The 14755-nt window shown below is 38.6% G+C and overlaps 2 protein-coding genes across 3 annotated transcripts; both read left to right on the top strand.

The window, feature by feature from the left end:
• The first annotated feature begins 3867 nt into the window (after positions 1–3867).
• On the top strand, positions 3868–5929 carry tmem220 (transmembrane protein 220). Its single transcript, XM_086290123.1, has 6 exons — positions 3868–4046; positions 4124–4153; positions 4250–4310; positions 4543–4666; positions 4899–4958; positions 5599–5929. Exons 1-6 carry the CDS (start codon positions 3945–3947, stop codon positions 5729–5731), a joined length of 510 nt encoding a protein of 169 aa, XP_086146249.1. The 5' UTR covers positions 3868–3944; the 3' UTR covers positions 5732–5929.
• A 100-nt stretch (positions 5930–6029) lies between these two features.
• sco1 (synthesis of cytochrome C oxidase 1) lies at positions 6030–12496 on the top strand. 2 transcript variants are annotated; one of them, XM_086290122.1, is made up of 8 exons: positions 6030–6373; positions 8128–8247; positions 8579–8669; positions 8826–9023; positions 9109–9201; positions 10268–10383; positions 10464–10630; positions 11576–12496. In XM_086290122.1, the coding sequence occupies exons 1-7, from the start codon at positions 6224–6226 to the stop codon at positions 10596–10598; spliced, it is 903 nt and encodes a 300-aa protein (XP_086146248.1). In that variant the 5' UTR covers positions 6030–6223; the 3' UTR covers positions 10599–10630; positions 11576–12496. The 2 variants fall into 2 exon arrangements, with proteins under 2 accessions (XP_086146248.1, XP_086146246.1); XM_086290120.1 differs by lacking the exon at positions 11576–12496 and having other exon boundaries at positions 10464–10810.
• The last annotated feature ends 2259 nt before the right edge of the window (positions 12497–14755 follow it).

Genomic DNA, 14755 nt, shown 5'->3' with positions numbered 1-14755 from the left:
CATCTTCTTTTGCGCATGCGGGCCGCTTTGAGCGTTCACACTAGAGCGCGTTCGCATTTTATCTGTAGTGTGAACAAGCAGACAAAAAAAATCGGATTTGATCAAAAAATTGGAATTGAGCATTAAGACCTGCAGTGTGAACGTAGCCTAAGTGAACGGACATAAACACTGGACTCATTTGGAAGACGGTGGTGAAAAACGGTACACCAGTATATTAGATATAATATGATAATTAATCAACAGACTGTTCTGTGTAGATCTCTCCTAAAAATACTATAAATGTGTACATAACTCTCAATTCTCATTGAAAAAGCCCTTTTCATATTCATTTGTTTGTTGTTATTTGTTGTTTGTTAGACTTTCAACACTTATAACAGACAGCTCGTGTTTAGAATACAGTTGACTAAATTTTGATAACAAATATTTTTTTTAATCTGGCATGATATCACTCTTCAGCATCTGCTGGTCCAGATGTTTCTGAAAAGGTTCTGAGTTCTTTCCCTGCATTCAAATATTTTCAGTGTCAGTTAATTGATGTTAATTAATTAATTGAAAATAAAACGCTATAAAGAAGTATAATACAATCTGAACATCAGGTATAAAAACAAGCAAGTGACACAATTTAAAATATACTGACAGTGCTCCACTGAAACTGTCCAGTCCAAGATTAACTTTGATATCAGCAAAACTTATTTGTTGTTGAAGAAATAAAACACTGAAATGAAGAAAACATCACCTGTTTGATATCACCTAAGAGGAGTAAATCCAGTTTTTCCATCCATTTAGAGATTAGGGTGAGTGCTTTGGAAACAGAGTGCTGGGAATAGACTTCTTTTCAGGTGTGCCAATTAGGTGAGATCTGACAGCCTGGGCAGCTCATAGCTGCTAAGGCAAACTGGGTGTTAGGCTAACCACAGATTTCCAAAAACAATGGAGCACTTCTCCAAGTAGACTCTACATTGACAAATCATTTAGACATTTGAAGATCGTGTCACTACATTCACAACTAAAAAATAAATAAAAATAAGAAAAAAAACCAAAGTGTATTTGGTGAATGTAACAACAGAAAAAGCATTTGACTTGCACTTTGTCCCACGATCCTCCATCATTACCAGTTGGGATTTGGGATACCTGGCAGCCAAGTGGACACCAACACTAACTGATTGTGGCAGTCATCCATTCTCTGTCTTGACTTGCTGTACAGGGTAACCATATGCTAGAGTCTGTTGGCGATTGACAGCGTAAATTATTCCATGATGCACTGCAGCACAGGAAATACAAAATAATAAAACAGTGAAATAACTCAGTATGTTTTCAAATAAAATGAATGGATATTTATTAAATCAATTATATTGTATTGTATTGTATTTATTTACGGCTTGATTTCATTCATGTAACTTCATTTATTTATTTAGTTATGTCATTTTGGCACCTTTGTCCCTCCATACATAAGTAGCGGTCGACTCGCGAGCAGCAGACAGAACCGACGTTCAACGGAGTTTGTTTCAAAATAAAATACAGCAGTGCTTGGCTAAAATGTATTGGGAGTCACATCAATGTCCTTAAGAGATATTATAAGCAGGAGATATGACACAGAATCCTGAATTACATTTTATGGAATAAGTGAAATTTAATTGAAATTAAACTGAAATTGAGGTAAATTGACTATATTAGATTAAAAATAAGTATCTAGTGGAGTTTCACCTCATTTTAGCTCACTGCCACATTGATTAAACCTGTTTGTGACTCAGTGTGCTTTCAGTGTACTATCCTGCAGAATGTGTAAAAGCGTGCCAAGAATCAGCCTTCACAGCTGTACATAAAAACATCCAAATTACCAAAAATTACCAAAAATTCTTATATAGTTCTATATTGTGTATTTTGTTGTACAGTCATTTTATTTTCAACTTTAATTTATATATTTTATCTTATTCTTTCCCAGTTAAATTTACCCTTCATTCTAATTTGTGTTGTACAGTTATTTCATTTTTAACCTTAATTTATATTTTATTCCTTCCTAGTTAAATTTACCCTTTTTAATTTTTCGTATTTATTTCCTGTCTTATTCATAGCCTTTTCCTTTTTTGTTTTCTTTAGGTCACGAGCAGTTGTCCAAGCATTTCACTACATATCGTACTGTGTATGACTGTGTACGTGACAAATAAAAATTTGAATTTGAATTTGAAAAAGCTTTTGAACATGTTGCCCTTCTTCCTGGAATAATCTACAAGCTTCAGGCTGGATACATGTTAAAATAATAGTGTCTAAGGTTGCACTGAAGTTCATCTGAGGTGAAACCTTTTTGCTTTTTGTTTTGAGCTGGATGCTGTGTTCACTCCTTATACTTCTTATAGATTACAGTTAATTTAGATAATTCTCAAAATAAATGCATGGTACATTTAAATTAATATTCAGGGCACACTTGATTGTCACAATATAAGACAAAAAAGTAAAATGTAAAACAGGCAAAAAAATCAGTGAGAAGTGAAAGAGCAGTGACCCATGACCAGCACCTGCTAAACTGTCTTGTGTTGCTGCTTCGCTGCACCTGCTGTCACTTTGATTTGCACCAACGTAATAGATTCCCAATGCTGTGTGCACACGTGTAAATCAAGTTATTATGTATTTTAATGCCATTTTTACCACATACAAGCAATGTCAAAGCTACAGTTAAATTTTATGGGCTTGAAACATCTAAACAAATGAAACTTTACTAGTATAATATAAGAGTCTGAGTCTGCTGATTTAATACAAAAGTGTTAAAGTAGTGTTTACACATTTATATTTAACAAAAGAAGAAGAATGAAACAAAAAAATAAATAAAAATCTAAGCAGCTGTGTTTGCTTTGTTTGCTTTAGTTTAGATTTTCAGACATTTTTCTTTCTTTTCTGGTCTTTGTTCTGACCAGTGACAAGGTTTATACTCATGGTACTTTTATTTTGTAAAGATATCATAAATCTTTGCAGCAACACCTCCGCCCAGCCACCATATTGGTGCGGGGAACTACTGTAATTCCTAGTGCATTATTAAGGCATATAAATATATATCATAACCGGGATCTCCATTATTAAAAGGAAAAATATTTCATGTCAGAAACGTCAGAAACTGGAGACAAATAAATGCAAACCTTCAAGTTTTCATATTAAAACACACACAGAGAGAAAGAGCTTCTGTAAAATGATATTTAACTGCATGCTTTGTGTAAGTAATGTCGAAACATAGCCTGTTCCTTTTTGCGGTTTTATTTTGAACATGTTAAAATAACACAACAACAACAATGACAACAAAGAAAAGACAAAAATACAATAAATCAAACCTAACATGAGGAAAACAAAACAATCCTCATCCTGATAAAGCATTTAAAGGATTTAGATCATATTTCCCTGCTGTGGAGAACTTTATCAGCATCTTCACAGTAGCAGAATATGGAAAATTGTCCCGATTCCATCTTTAACTGGTCTCAGAACCCCGCTGCAAGATGGCGGCGGCAAGGACGCGTCTGATTAATCGGATAAGGCGTGTCTTCTAGCAGACTAACGTCATTGCGGACTTTTGAAATGTGTGCTCGATTTATCGATCAAGGTGTCCAGGAATAAAAGGGTGCCAGGTTTATTTGATGCTTACGTACACGTTTGTTTGTTTTAGAAGATGCTTGCGGGATATGACACATTAAATTAACAACTTTAATTACTTTTTTGTGCAAATTATGGAAAATTAAACAAAATAAAAAGTAAATATATAAATAAAATAAAGAAACAACGCGATAGTGAGTGTCGTTTACACCGCCTGTGATCGATGCATCCGTCAGCAGACGTGATATATATCGAACGAACCCATCACGGTTTTGACCAATTTGACAGCCTTGCGGAACTGCAGGTGCGCCTGCTTTAAAACGTGTGCACGTCCCGTTGGCCCGGGCGGGGAAGTGAAACAATAAGCAGCTATGGGAGAAGTTTGTAAGGAGAGGAAGCCGTGGCTTCGTGTTGTTTGGCAAATCTGCAACGTTTTCATGTGTTTGTTCTTCGCTCTGGCGTCGTACGTCCAGGTGAGAGTTTGATTTTTTGTCTTCTCAGCACTTCTTTGAACTGTGATCAATAACTATGTCCTGACTTCCCGCTGCAGATCAATGATCCAGATGCAGGTTTATGGATGGTAAGATTACACAAGAGTACACTTTTTTTTGGTCCATATTTTTAGACATTTTGATCTTTTTGCACAGTTTATTATAAACACCACCCTCTTTTTCAGGCTGGTTACGGCGTCCCTGCAGTCCTGAGTGCGTGTATTGTTGTGAAGCCTCATGTGACAGGTACAGGGATGAGTTTGGAGTCATTTGCCAGTAGATGCTTCGCATATTAACAATAAAGTCCTCATATTAACGTGCATGAAGCTGGTATCTTACGTTGCTGCTGAACTTTACTCGTGCATTTCCCCAGTGCACGTAGCGCCACCCTGCGGCTGTATCCTGACCGTGCAGCTCGTTGCAGAGTTAGGGTTGTGATTTCAATTGTTTGCCTTCATTATTTTTGTTTCCTTTTCAGAGACTTTGCCCTGGAGGCGTGTTGCTGACCTTCATGTGCTGATTTCCAGTGCGATCAGTGCCATGTTGGGATGGACGCTCTACAAAGAGCAAATCACACAGATCTTCCAGAAGGAGGAGGGCAGGTACGCCACACCTCACCTGATCTGAGAAAAACAAACCGTTTACGCATTTTTAGGCTCTCCATTCAAAAAAATGTGCTGCCTATCAGACGGTATAACTATAATGAAGCTTCACTTCATTAAAGGCATTCTGCTGTATCATTATAGTTTAATTCTGTATGAAACACTAATGTAACATATTTTGCAGATTATTATTTTTATACATGGATATTTGATATAATTTTTATCCCTTTAGAGAATTTTCAGGTCTCGTTTTGACTGCAATTTGGCTCCTCCTGTGTCGCCACTCTGGAAGGTAACAGATTTAGTTTGAATCTCATTTCCATCTTATACTGAGAACTTTACAAAATATTTTTGTCTTTTGTTGTTTTGTTTTTTCTTAACTTTTTGATTTTATTTATTTATTTATTTATTTATATATATATATTTATATATATATATATATATATATATATATATATATATATATATATATATATATATATATATATATATATATATATATATATATATATATATATATATATATATATATATATATATATAATTTTTTTTTTAACTTTCAAAAAACTTAACTTTGTATAGTTTTTCTTTCTCTGTGTGTGTCTGTATGTGTATATATAATATATTATAATAATTACTGTGAGATTTTTTTTTTTAGAAAAACAATTTAATCCTAGTGATTTTTCTGAGGTAAACTCAGAGAATATCCAAATGTTACCTCATATTTTTGTGTCAAAAGAATATCCTCTTCATGTTTTTGAAAATTTAATCTCAGCTAATAAATTTAGCATTGTTAATTTTTTTTCTTTTTGTTGTTGTTGTTCTTTTTTCTGCCTACATTGAGCCTATAACTCAACCATACTTTTTTTGTCCTTTATATTTCATCTGCTCTCTGTTTTCCTTTCCTCCCCCTCATCTCCTCATTTTGTCAGAGCTCCTGTCGGGATACTCAGAGTCTCCACAGCTGCTGCCATCACAGTCTTCCCATTTGTGGCCTGGCTTTATTACCACATCAACAAGGATCTGAGATCAGACTGGCCTTCACACTGTACGACTGCCATTTAGACATCAGCCTGTTTTGGCTGATGAAACATGATTAAACACAAATCTATGACAGCTAAAATGCACTGATCCGTTTGAGTTTTTATTGAACACTTATGTAAAATAATTAATAAAAATAAAAAAGTTTATTATTTAAACTTTATCTTCTGTTAAATCAAATGTAATTTTCAAGTTAAATAAAATAAAGTGAATTTAAGACCAGTCTAGTCTAAAAGTAAACCTTTTCCATTCTTCGGGTGGCAGCATAGACACGGCCAAAAGAGACAGTAGAAGAAGAAGGTTGTGACGTATTTTCCTGTGTTTAGTAACCGTTCCCCGGCTACGGATCTGAAATCAGCCACTTTAGCGCCTTGTGGGCTATTTAAAACTAGCACCGCTGCAGTATAACTGATCTGAGAACAGAAGCCAGTCCGCAGAGTTCCTGTTCACTTCTCATGCTTTCCCAAAGCTGTAGCGGCTTCCTGCTTGTTGTAGCGGTCCTGTTCTGGTCCAACCATGGCTCTGAGTGTGCTGTATCACAGCCTGGGCTGCCGGCTGCTTCACAGCAGAGTCTTACAGAGTCCGGCGAAGCTCACACTCGGCGCTTTACCGAGGCAGTCGGCCCTGAAACACACGCTGTCCCCGCGGAGAACTCACTGCTACCTGGTAGGTCAAACCTGCCTGTGTCCGCGGAGCTAGCACACTTCATTGAAACATTTAACAGTTAGAGTCATGTGGCAAACAGTCAGATGATCCGGTCTTTCTTTGTAGTTTAACCAGGTTTTGTTTAGTGACAACAATTTCAAATAGTTTTAAAATACTTATTGGCAAATATTTTTGCTGTCTGTATCGCGCGCGGGGGGGCGGGCACTCAATAATTTAGAACCATCTCCATTCACACCTGCTTCACCTCCTAACAGCACCACCTTAACCTAGTTTGGAAACTAGATGAGCCACAGACACGGGGCCAAGACCTGGATTAAACCCACTGCTGGACGAAGATCCATTTTCAGTCCCGTCTCAGGGAAACTGGTTGTTCAAGCTGATTTATTATAGAAAGTTCCAACTCCACATATTTTTTTTTCTTGGACTTTACTAGAGTAGCTTGACATATTTCCCATTTCAAATTAAGCTTTATTTGCCTTATACTGGGCCCTGAAATAAGCAGTTTGAGCTCTAACGAACTTTGAGCCATCCTTTTTCCTGATTGGCTGCCCCTCGTTACATTGCTCTTTGACATAATAAACATGCAAAAGTAGAAAATATGTGAGAAACGTGAGTGTTTGGAGCAGTTCATCTCCACTGTTGCATCATTATGAACATTGGTGCTTGTTGATATTGATGTCACAGCTGTGGGCGATCAGTGTATTTGATGAAATATTAGCTCTTGATTTCCGTGACCTGGGAAACACAACGTGACTGGTGTGATCAGCCCATCAGGAACTTTAAGATTAAACCTTTGTGTCCTTTATCGACCTCGTAGTATTTTTGTGTGTGTGCGTCCGGTGTGAGTTGAATTGTGTGTCATTTGTGTCAAGGTAGGCAACAAGGAGGGAGTCCACAAAAGATGTTTACTTTAATAAAAGATGATTTATTAAACATAAACCAACCAAGACACAAACATCAAGGAGAGTTGATACCTGGTGGAATGGAAGAGACTGAGCAGGTCACCTGGGCCGGCTTTTATAACCTGGAGAGTACAGCTCAGCTGCGTTAGCTGACAATCCTTCCTCATCAACCAGTTATTAATAACAGCAGGCCAGGACGTCTTTGATTACTTTGTATATTGACTGTGTAAATCTGTCTATTCCTAAATGTGACAACCCACCCACTGTCAAACACCACTAAATATAAAAAGTACATACAAATAAGATGGTAATAATAATAAGGTAGCAGCTTTGGTAATGCTAATAGGGGAGTGTAGCTAATTAAGCATTAAGCAGTGTAATTATTACGCTGGCGCATATGTAATGCCTACTGTATGTAAAGCTTACTGTCACAAACCTGGATTTTAGATTGAACCTTCAGGGCAGCAGCAAAATCCAGCGTCTTTCAGCTGAGACAAGAGGAGAAGATGAAAGAGATTCTGTGGAAAGATCACTTTAAAGCAGTAACCTTTGCCTCATTTATGAGCGCTGAGCTGTTAGAGGTCCAAGAGTAGAGATGACTCTCAGTGCAGTTATCATTGCTGCAGACGGGGGCGCTGCTGTTCCTGAAATCAGAGATAAATGCCTTTGTTTTCAAGACTTACAGCAGTGACTTTAAGTAGTTAAGAGCAAAGAGAAATGCATCAGCCGCATTGATGACACCACCCCTGTATCCACTGACCTCATTTGAAACTGTGGCCATATTTAACTGCAGCATTTTTATATTTTACGACTTAAATCAACTCACAGCTTCCTGTGCTTGCTCATTAACAGGTGAATGGGAGTCAGCGGCACACCTGCAGAGCAACGCAATGGCAGAATCAACACAGCTTAAGAACGTTTTCCTCGATGCCTCCTCCACCCTCATCAGGAGATAAGCCAAAGACGTCTGGGGTAAGAGTTAAACGTTTATGTTACAGCTGATCCCCAGCGTGATCAACTCCATTTGTTCTCAATTGAAATTTTCAGACATTAACTAAGTTTTAAAGGTTTCTTTTGTCATATAGGGCAGGGACATGACTGACATTAGGGCCTGTAGCAGCAGTCTGTAGCAGTCTTCTCCCAAACTCAGCTATAACTGATTTATTTAAGGTGACCCAAAGGATATGGAGCTGTTAAAATAAGCTTACCAAGAGTTTATTTGCAGGTAGAGAATGTCAAGACATAAATATCTGTATAACTACACCCGTTCAGTCCTTTTGCTTCCTTTGTGCTCTCTTTAAAGCCTGTGACGTGGAAATCTTTAGCAGTAACGTTTGCCATCGGTGGTGCGCTGCTCGGAGGGATGAAATATTTTAAGAAAGAAAAGGAAGAAAGTAAGTATTTCACTGGTTAATGCGCTCTAAGACTAAACTTCAATGCCTGTATAGAAAGAAACCGCAGACAGACTGTGTATTTTATAGATATAAAGGTTAAATAAAGTGATAGGGGTCCTAAATGCTCCTCCTCTGTGACTGTGTTGCAATTGGCAGTGATTGAAAAAGAGAGGAACAAGTCGATAGGGAAGGCGGCGCTGGGAGGCCCGTTCTCACTCATCGATCACAACAACAAGCCCACCAAGAGCGAGGACTTCCTCGGCCAGTGGATCCTCCTCTACTTCGGGTTCACTCACTGCCCCGACATCTGCCCCGATGAACTGGAGAAGATGATCGAAGTGGTGGATGAAATAGGTATTTAAACCATTTTTTATTTGCAGCGAGAAGTCAAAGTCCTGATTTTACTCAACATCTGGCTTTTTTTGTTGTTGTTTTGCAGACAAAATAAAAACTTTGCCAAACTTGACGCCGATCCTCATCACCATCGACCCCGACAGGGACACACCAGAGGCCTTAGCTACATATGTGAAAGGTAAGAAAGCAACGTGATCAAACTGTGCCTCAGTACACGCACATGACAACATTTTCCACTATGACGTCACGACTCCATCTTAGTTTTCTGTAATTTTTGTAATTCATCTTCTCAGAAGAAAAGCAGAGGTATCAACTGAACCCCTGCTTTTATAGAACTATTAGACTTCTATTAGACAAATAGAATATTTTTCATTTTCATAACACCTTAGTGCTTCTGTGTGTGTATTTATATGTACAAACACTCTTTTGTAGCTAAATACCAAGTCTTATAAACTGATGCTAGAACCTAACAGCATGTCTTTTATCCTGTCTTCCTTCCCTCACCCCAACCAGACTCCTGCCCTCCCTGAGCCTGGTTCTGCCGGAGGTTTCTTCCTGTTAAAAGGAAGTTTTTCCTTCCCACTGTCGCCAAAGTGCTTGCTGATAGGGGGTCATATGATGGTTGGGTTTTTCTCTGTATATATTATCATAGGGTCTACCTTACAATATAAAGCGCCTTGAGGTGGAAGGAAATTCAACACATTTCTGTTCATCCAGTGGTCAAAAATAACAGCAGACAGACACGTGCAGACATTTCTGTCAAGTAACGTAACACAAAACCTTCACTGTACACAGATCGATGTCCCTAAAAAGCACTCTGAGCCAGCATCACCTGATGGTCAGACTGTGAGAGGACAAGAATTGATTCTGTTTGGTCTGTTTGTGCTTTTTAATGATTGAGGAAAATAAGAAATATCGTGACTTATGTGAGCAGTGTTGGAGTGGTTAGCACTGATGCCTGACAGTGAGGTGGTCCTGGGTTCTGTGTGGCCTCGAGCTCCAATGACACTGAATGGGATAGGTGTTGAAAGCAAAAACAATGCAGGTGTGCACAGATTCAGATCAGGGACAAAAAGTTGCAAATAAATAAAGTTTTTGTTTTTGGAGTTGTGGTTGCAGGTCTGCAGGTGAAAGTGGTTTGTGTTGATTAGAGCTTCTTATAAAATCTGATTATTATGCCGTCATTTAGCTGCTTTACTCCTGTGTTTCTAGGTGTTAAACTTTCTTACCGTCTCATCTTTCAGAGTTTTCCCCAAAGCTGATCGGTCTGACGGGAACGACGGCTCAGATCAATGAAGTTTCCAGAGCGTACAGAGTGTACTTCAGTCAGGGGCCAAAGGATGAAGACAACGACTACATCGTGAGTTACCGTCTGCTCTCAATCAGCTCCCAGATCTCGTGATTTCCTTCAGTTACTAAGTTTGTGTCTGTCTTCTGTAGGTCGATCACACAATCATCATGTACCTCGTGGGACCCGACGGAGAGTTCGTGGATTATTTCGGACAGAACAAAAGAAGTGTGGAGATCACCAACTCGATAGCGGCACACATGAGGAGGTTCAAGAAGGGAAAATGAGCAGCAGCCCATTAAAGCGGACTCATCCTCAGGTGTGTCTCTGCATCACTGCCGTCTTATCTGGGCTTTTATTTATTGTGGATACACTACTCCATAAAGATACATATCTGCAGTGACACTCGGTGGTGTGCAGTATGCCTGATATTTGCATCTTACTTTCTATGACTCTGTGATCATTTTGCAAACTGTGGAATAAAAAACAAACAAACCCACACACAGCCAAATGACCTTGATATAGTTTCATTTCAAGCTTGAATGACAAACATTTAGCTTCATGTTTTTAATGTTTGATTTTTAAATTAAAAGTGGATCTATTCTTTTTTTTCTCTCTTCATATCAAACATGGCTAAACTTTCAAATAATGTGCCAACATGCATGTGCGTCACACATTAAGGCTTCAGACTCTAAATTCTTAGTTTCAGCCTGTCTTCTTTACCACTGTTTTCTCTGTAACATGCCACAGAGCACGTATATCTATAATGTGTTCACCTCGAGTAGCCAATCAGAAGAACTCGGCCTTAAAAGAAGAGTGATGTGGGCTAAAACAGCTTGTTTCAATGAGACGATTGGAGGGACGGCACCAAGACCCAGTATGGGCTAAATAAGGATTGTTATTGAACAGAGAATCATGCAAAGCTGCTCTAATTGGGTACAAGCTGTAGGATCATGAATAGGGATGGGTATCGTTTAGATTTATCCGATACCAGTACCAAACCGGTACTTTTGAAACGGTGCCGGTGCTTAAACTGTGCTCGAACCGGTGCTTAAAGAATGGAGAACGCAAACTTTGTCCGAAAACCTCTCATGTTTAGCCATTTTTTGTAAAAAGATAACAATGTTAGCCTTTTCTGCAGCTATAGGGGATTTAAGGCATCACTCTGGGCTGGAAGCAGCGCTTAAACAATGGAAAAAACACAAACGTTGTCCAAAAACCTCTCATGTTTAGCTGTTTTCCACTTTTTCTTTGGTCATTTTAGCCTTTTTGGCCAGGGTGAAGGGAGTATCTGGCATCAAACAAGAGGACAGCCGCATGTAACTACGACAGTGTTCATGATTCATGAATGACACCACAGCAGGCTAAAAAATATTAACTTTGTTCACTTACTTTTAAAAAACATGATGTTTAATGTCTTAAAATATAGAAAAGAAAGAGAATGTGGGTGATTATGGGTTTAATTTTTATAGCTCACTTTGAAACACTTAACATTGAAAAAGAATACTGTAAACAAAGATGTTTAATATGTTTAGAAAAAGCCAGGAGATGAGATTTAAAGCAGGACACAGAAGTTGCTTGTTTGGGAGGGACAGCAGACGGGGAGGATTCGAAGCAGCAGAGGGAGTCTCCAGGTCACACGTGATCAAAATGTGTTGGTGACTCTGTGCCTGCAGTTTTATACAATGCAATTAAAATTAACTTTAGGTAACATTTTTTAAAAAACTGCAAGCAGGTGTTTCTTTAAGTGCAGCTGCAAAAATCTATGATGAGACCGGCTCCCATAAGAACCACCCCAGGAAAAGAAGAGCAGCAGTTTCCCCTGCAGCAGAAGATCAGCTTCCAAAAGCACAGCAGGTACCAGTACCTCGGGTCAGAGCTCACCTCAGTGCTTTTTGCAGTTCAGTCTGGAGACACATCACAAGGTCTGGACATGTGGAAATGCTGCAAAGAAATTAATGAGGGATCATTAAACTGGTAAAAACTGCTGAGATAAAGAAACAAAATGATGTGTCTAACAGATGTTAGACTCGTGGAAACCTGGACTTTGGTCTGATGTCAGATCAGCTGTTTTAATTAGATGCTGAGAAGGTGAACAGATGGTGTCTGCATTAATCGTTACCATCATAAAGCATGGAGGAGACACTGGTGTAGGGATGAATTATCTACTGAAACTGTTGGACATCTTTTCAGAATTTGAAATCACCATGGCTACCACAACATCCTGCGGCGACGTCCCATCCCAGCTTAGCGGGATCAGTTTTTTAAGAAGGAGGAAGGAGCTAAAATACCCCCAGGCTCTGTGAGGAGCTCACTGAGCAATGGCCTCAGCAATCACATGACCTAAATCCAGGTGAGATGGTTTAGGTGTGAATTACAAGCAGCCGCGAGGAGTGTGCAAAGGGAGTATGAAAGCACAGGTGTCTGTGATGTTTTATAGCTTGGGAGACTTTAGTAACATTCTACACTGTAAAGAAAATGAGTGAATAAAGGTGGCAGATAGAGACGGAGAAGGACAAACTCTTGACCTTTCATTCTGGAGGCAGCTGCTCAGACTATTGAGCCTCGAGTATTTGGACTGATTAATAAGGTGACAGGAAGAAACTGTGTGGATGGAAACTGTTTTCATAGGCTGGCAAGACGTCTAATTCACCAAACGCCAGCAGCAGGAGTAACTTTTCCACTACAGATGAATGATCAAATACCAGAATTTCAGATTAAACCATGTAATCTATCTTTCAAGTAATCTATTATTTGGTGATTATTTTCTAAGGCAGGGAAATAGTGTTTGAAGGAAAAATCAATGGGTTAAATCAATGGGTAGGAGAGCAGTGTATAGACTGGTGTGTTCTACTGTAGCAGGAGCTGGATGTATTGTGTTGACAAAACTTTATCAAATCTCCTTTTTGTAGATATTGTATTACCTGGTCTTTCCAATATTCTTTCTCCTAAATTGCTACACTTTTGTCTCTCTTTGCCGTCACTGATGTATGATGTTTTGAGAGAGGTTTAACATATCAAAAATATTTAGTCTTTGTCAATTTGTGGGGCTTTATGCCCAAAAATCATAGCTATCTGTATCAGTCTGTGACATATTCCTTCCTGATAGACTCATCTGATCATCTGCTGATGAAAATTGAATTCAAAACACTTTCGCCTCATTGTCAGCGAGTCCATGAAGACTGAGCTCAGCCATAATGGATAAGTGTTTTTAGACAGCCCTTATCCACAGGCTGATTGTATCATTAAAAACTCACCGTTCACCATTTGCTGGATAATTTCCACCGTCCTTTCCTTTGGAAGAAAATCTCAACCATTATGTAATCATGTCTAACAGACAACAAAGAGGGACTGCGATCTTACCACCAGCCAGTATTGATTTATTAATATCCCTTCCGCCTGTGCACCTGTTGTAGTTCCTCCTTTGGAAATCAGATTAGAAAAGCAAACACAGCAGCCGCTTGGCCCTCCGAGGCCAGACACCACCCTCATTCCTGGAGGAGAGGGGGCTCTCAGCGCTGACTGCTCTGTGAACCATCCACAGGGGAACACATTGATTTCTGGATTAAAAGGCTCTTACATAGAATATATATATATATATATATATATATATATATATAGCATCAGCTTCTCTTTTGTGTTTTTATTCATGATATTATTTTGGTCAGCTGATTTGATTTTGTGCTTTAAACTATACAAACTATACAAAAATTACATTTTTACACAAGTGAAACCTCATGTTAGACCTCTTTAATATGTACCAGACTGAGGAGGAGGATTATCAACACTAGGGGGCAGATCACAGTACTTTTCTGTTTTTCTTTTTGTTTTGGGGGGGTTTTCTCCACAATCAAAAAGTTATCAACAGTTTGTAAATGATCATATCTTGCATAACTGTGACACAAAGTTTTTGAGGTTTGGTTTGGGCTTCTTGAAGAACATTAGGGATGCAATATATCAGGAAGTAATATTTTCCTTTTTGTTGCTTTTTGTTTGATTTTATTGTTTCTTTTGAATTTACTCACATATTTCGCACTGATTTATTGTCACAACAGTGCTTCACTCTGTTGTACATCTGTTGGCAGAAGTGTCGTGTAATAATAAAAATAAAGAAATATAATAAAAAATCTGCTTCTGTGCTTTCTTTTTACTTTCTTTTTAATTCTAACCGAAGAGCAGTGAAAGCTAAAACTAAGCTTCATTCAGACTGACAGCACGGTTGATCTGCGATGCTGTCAGGCTCCATCAACACCTTCCACTATCGCTCATTGTGTGCAGATCAATCGTGTTGTCAATCTAAATGCAGTGGGGTGCTTTCTTTCTTTGCAGCAGCAGCTTTGGCTCAGAAATGACACAAATCTGTGCTGGGCTTAATCCTAGCCCAACAAAGCCGACTATGAGCTCAACAGAAAGCTTCTTGCACATGTTTGTGACAACATGATTA

Source organism: Aulonocara sp. 'chitande type north' Nkhata Bay, linkage group LG4 (genome assembly GCF_057382095.1).
Source record: "Aulonocara sp. 'chitande type north' Nkhata Bay isolate Kocher_YH1m ecotype deep benthic linkage group LG4, A_spYH_male_GT1.1, whole genome shotgun sequence".
NCBI lineage: Eukaryota > Metazoa > Chordata > Actinopteri > Cichliformes > Cichlidae > Aulonocara > Aulonocara sp. 'chitande type north' Nkhata Bay.
Note: the sequence above shows the minus strand (reverse complement) of the source record. Positions and strands in the feature narration are given on the sequence as shown.

Excerpts from the sequence above, each read along its gene's own strand:
- tmem220 (XM_086290123.1), top strand. The coding sequence starts at position 3,945 with ATGGGAGAAGTTTGTAAGGAGAGGAAGCCGTGGCTTCGTGTTGTTTGG. Across the intron at positions 4,047-4,123 it reads CTCTGGCGTCGTACGTCCAG|ATCAATGATCCAGATGCAGG; the intron begins GTGAGAGTTTGA and ends TTCCCGCTGCAG. Across the intron at positions 4,154-4,249 it reads CAGATGCAGGTTTATGGATG|GCTGGTTACGGCGTCCCTGC; the intron begins GTAAGATTACAC and ends CCTCTTTTTCAG.
- sco1 (XM_086290122.1), top strand. The coding sequence starts at position 6,224 with ATGGCTCTGAGTGTGCTGTATCACAGCCTGGGCTGCCGGCTGCTTCAC. Across the intron at positions 8,670-8,825 it reads TAAGAAAGAAAAGGAAGAAA|TGATTGAAAAAGAGAGGAAC; the intron begins GTAAGTATTTCA and ends TGCAATTGGCAG. Across the intron at positions 9,202-10,267 it reads CTTAGCTACATATGTGAAAG|AGTTTTCCCCAAAGCTGATC; the intron begins GTAAGAAAGCAA and ends CTCATCTTTCAG.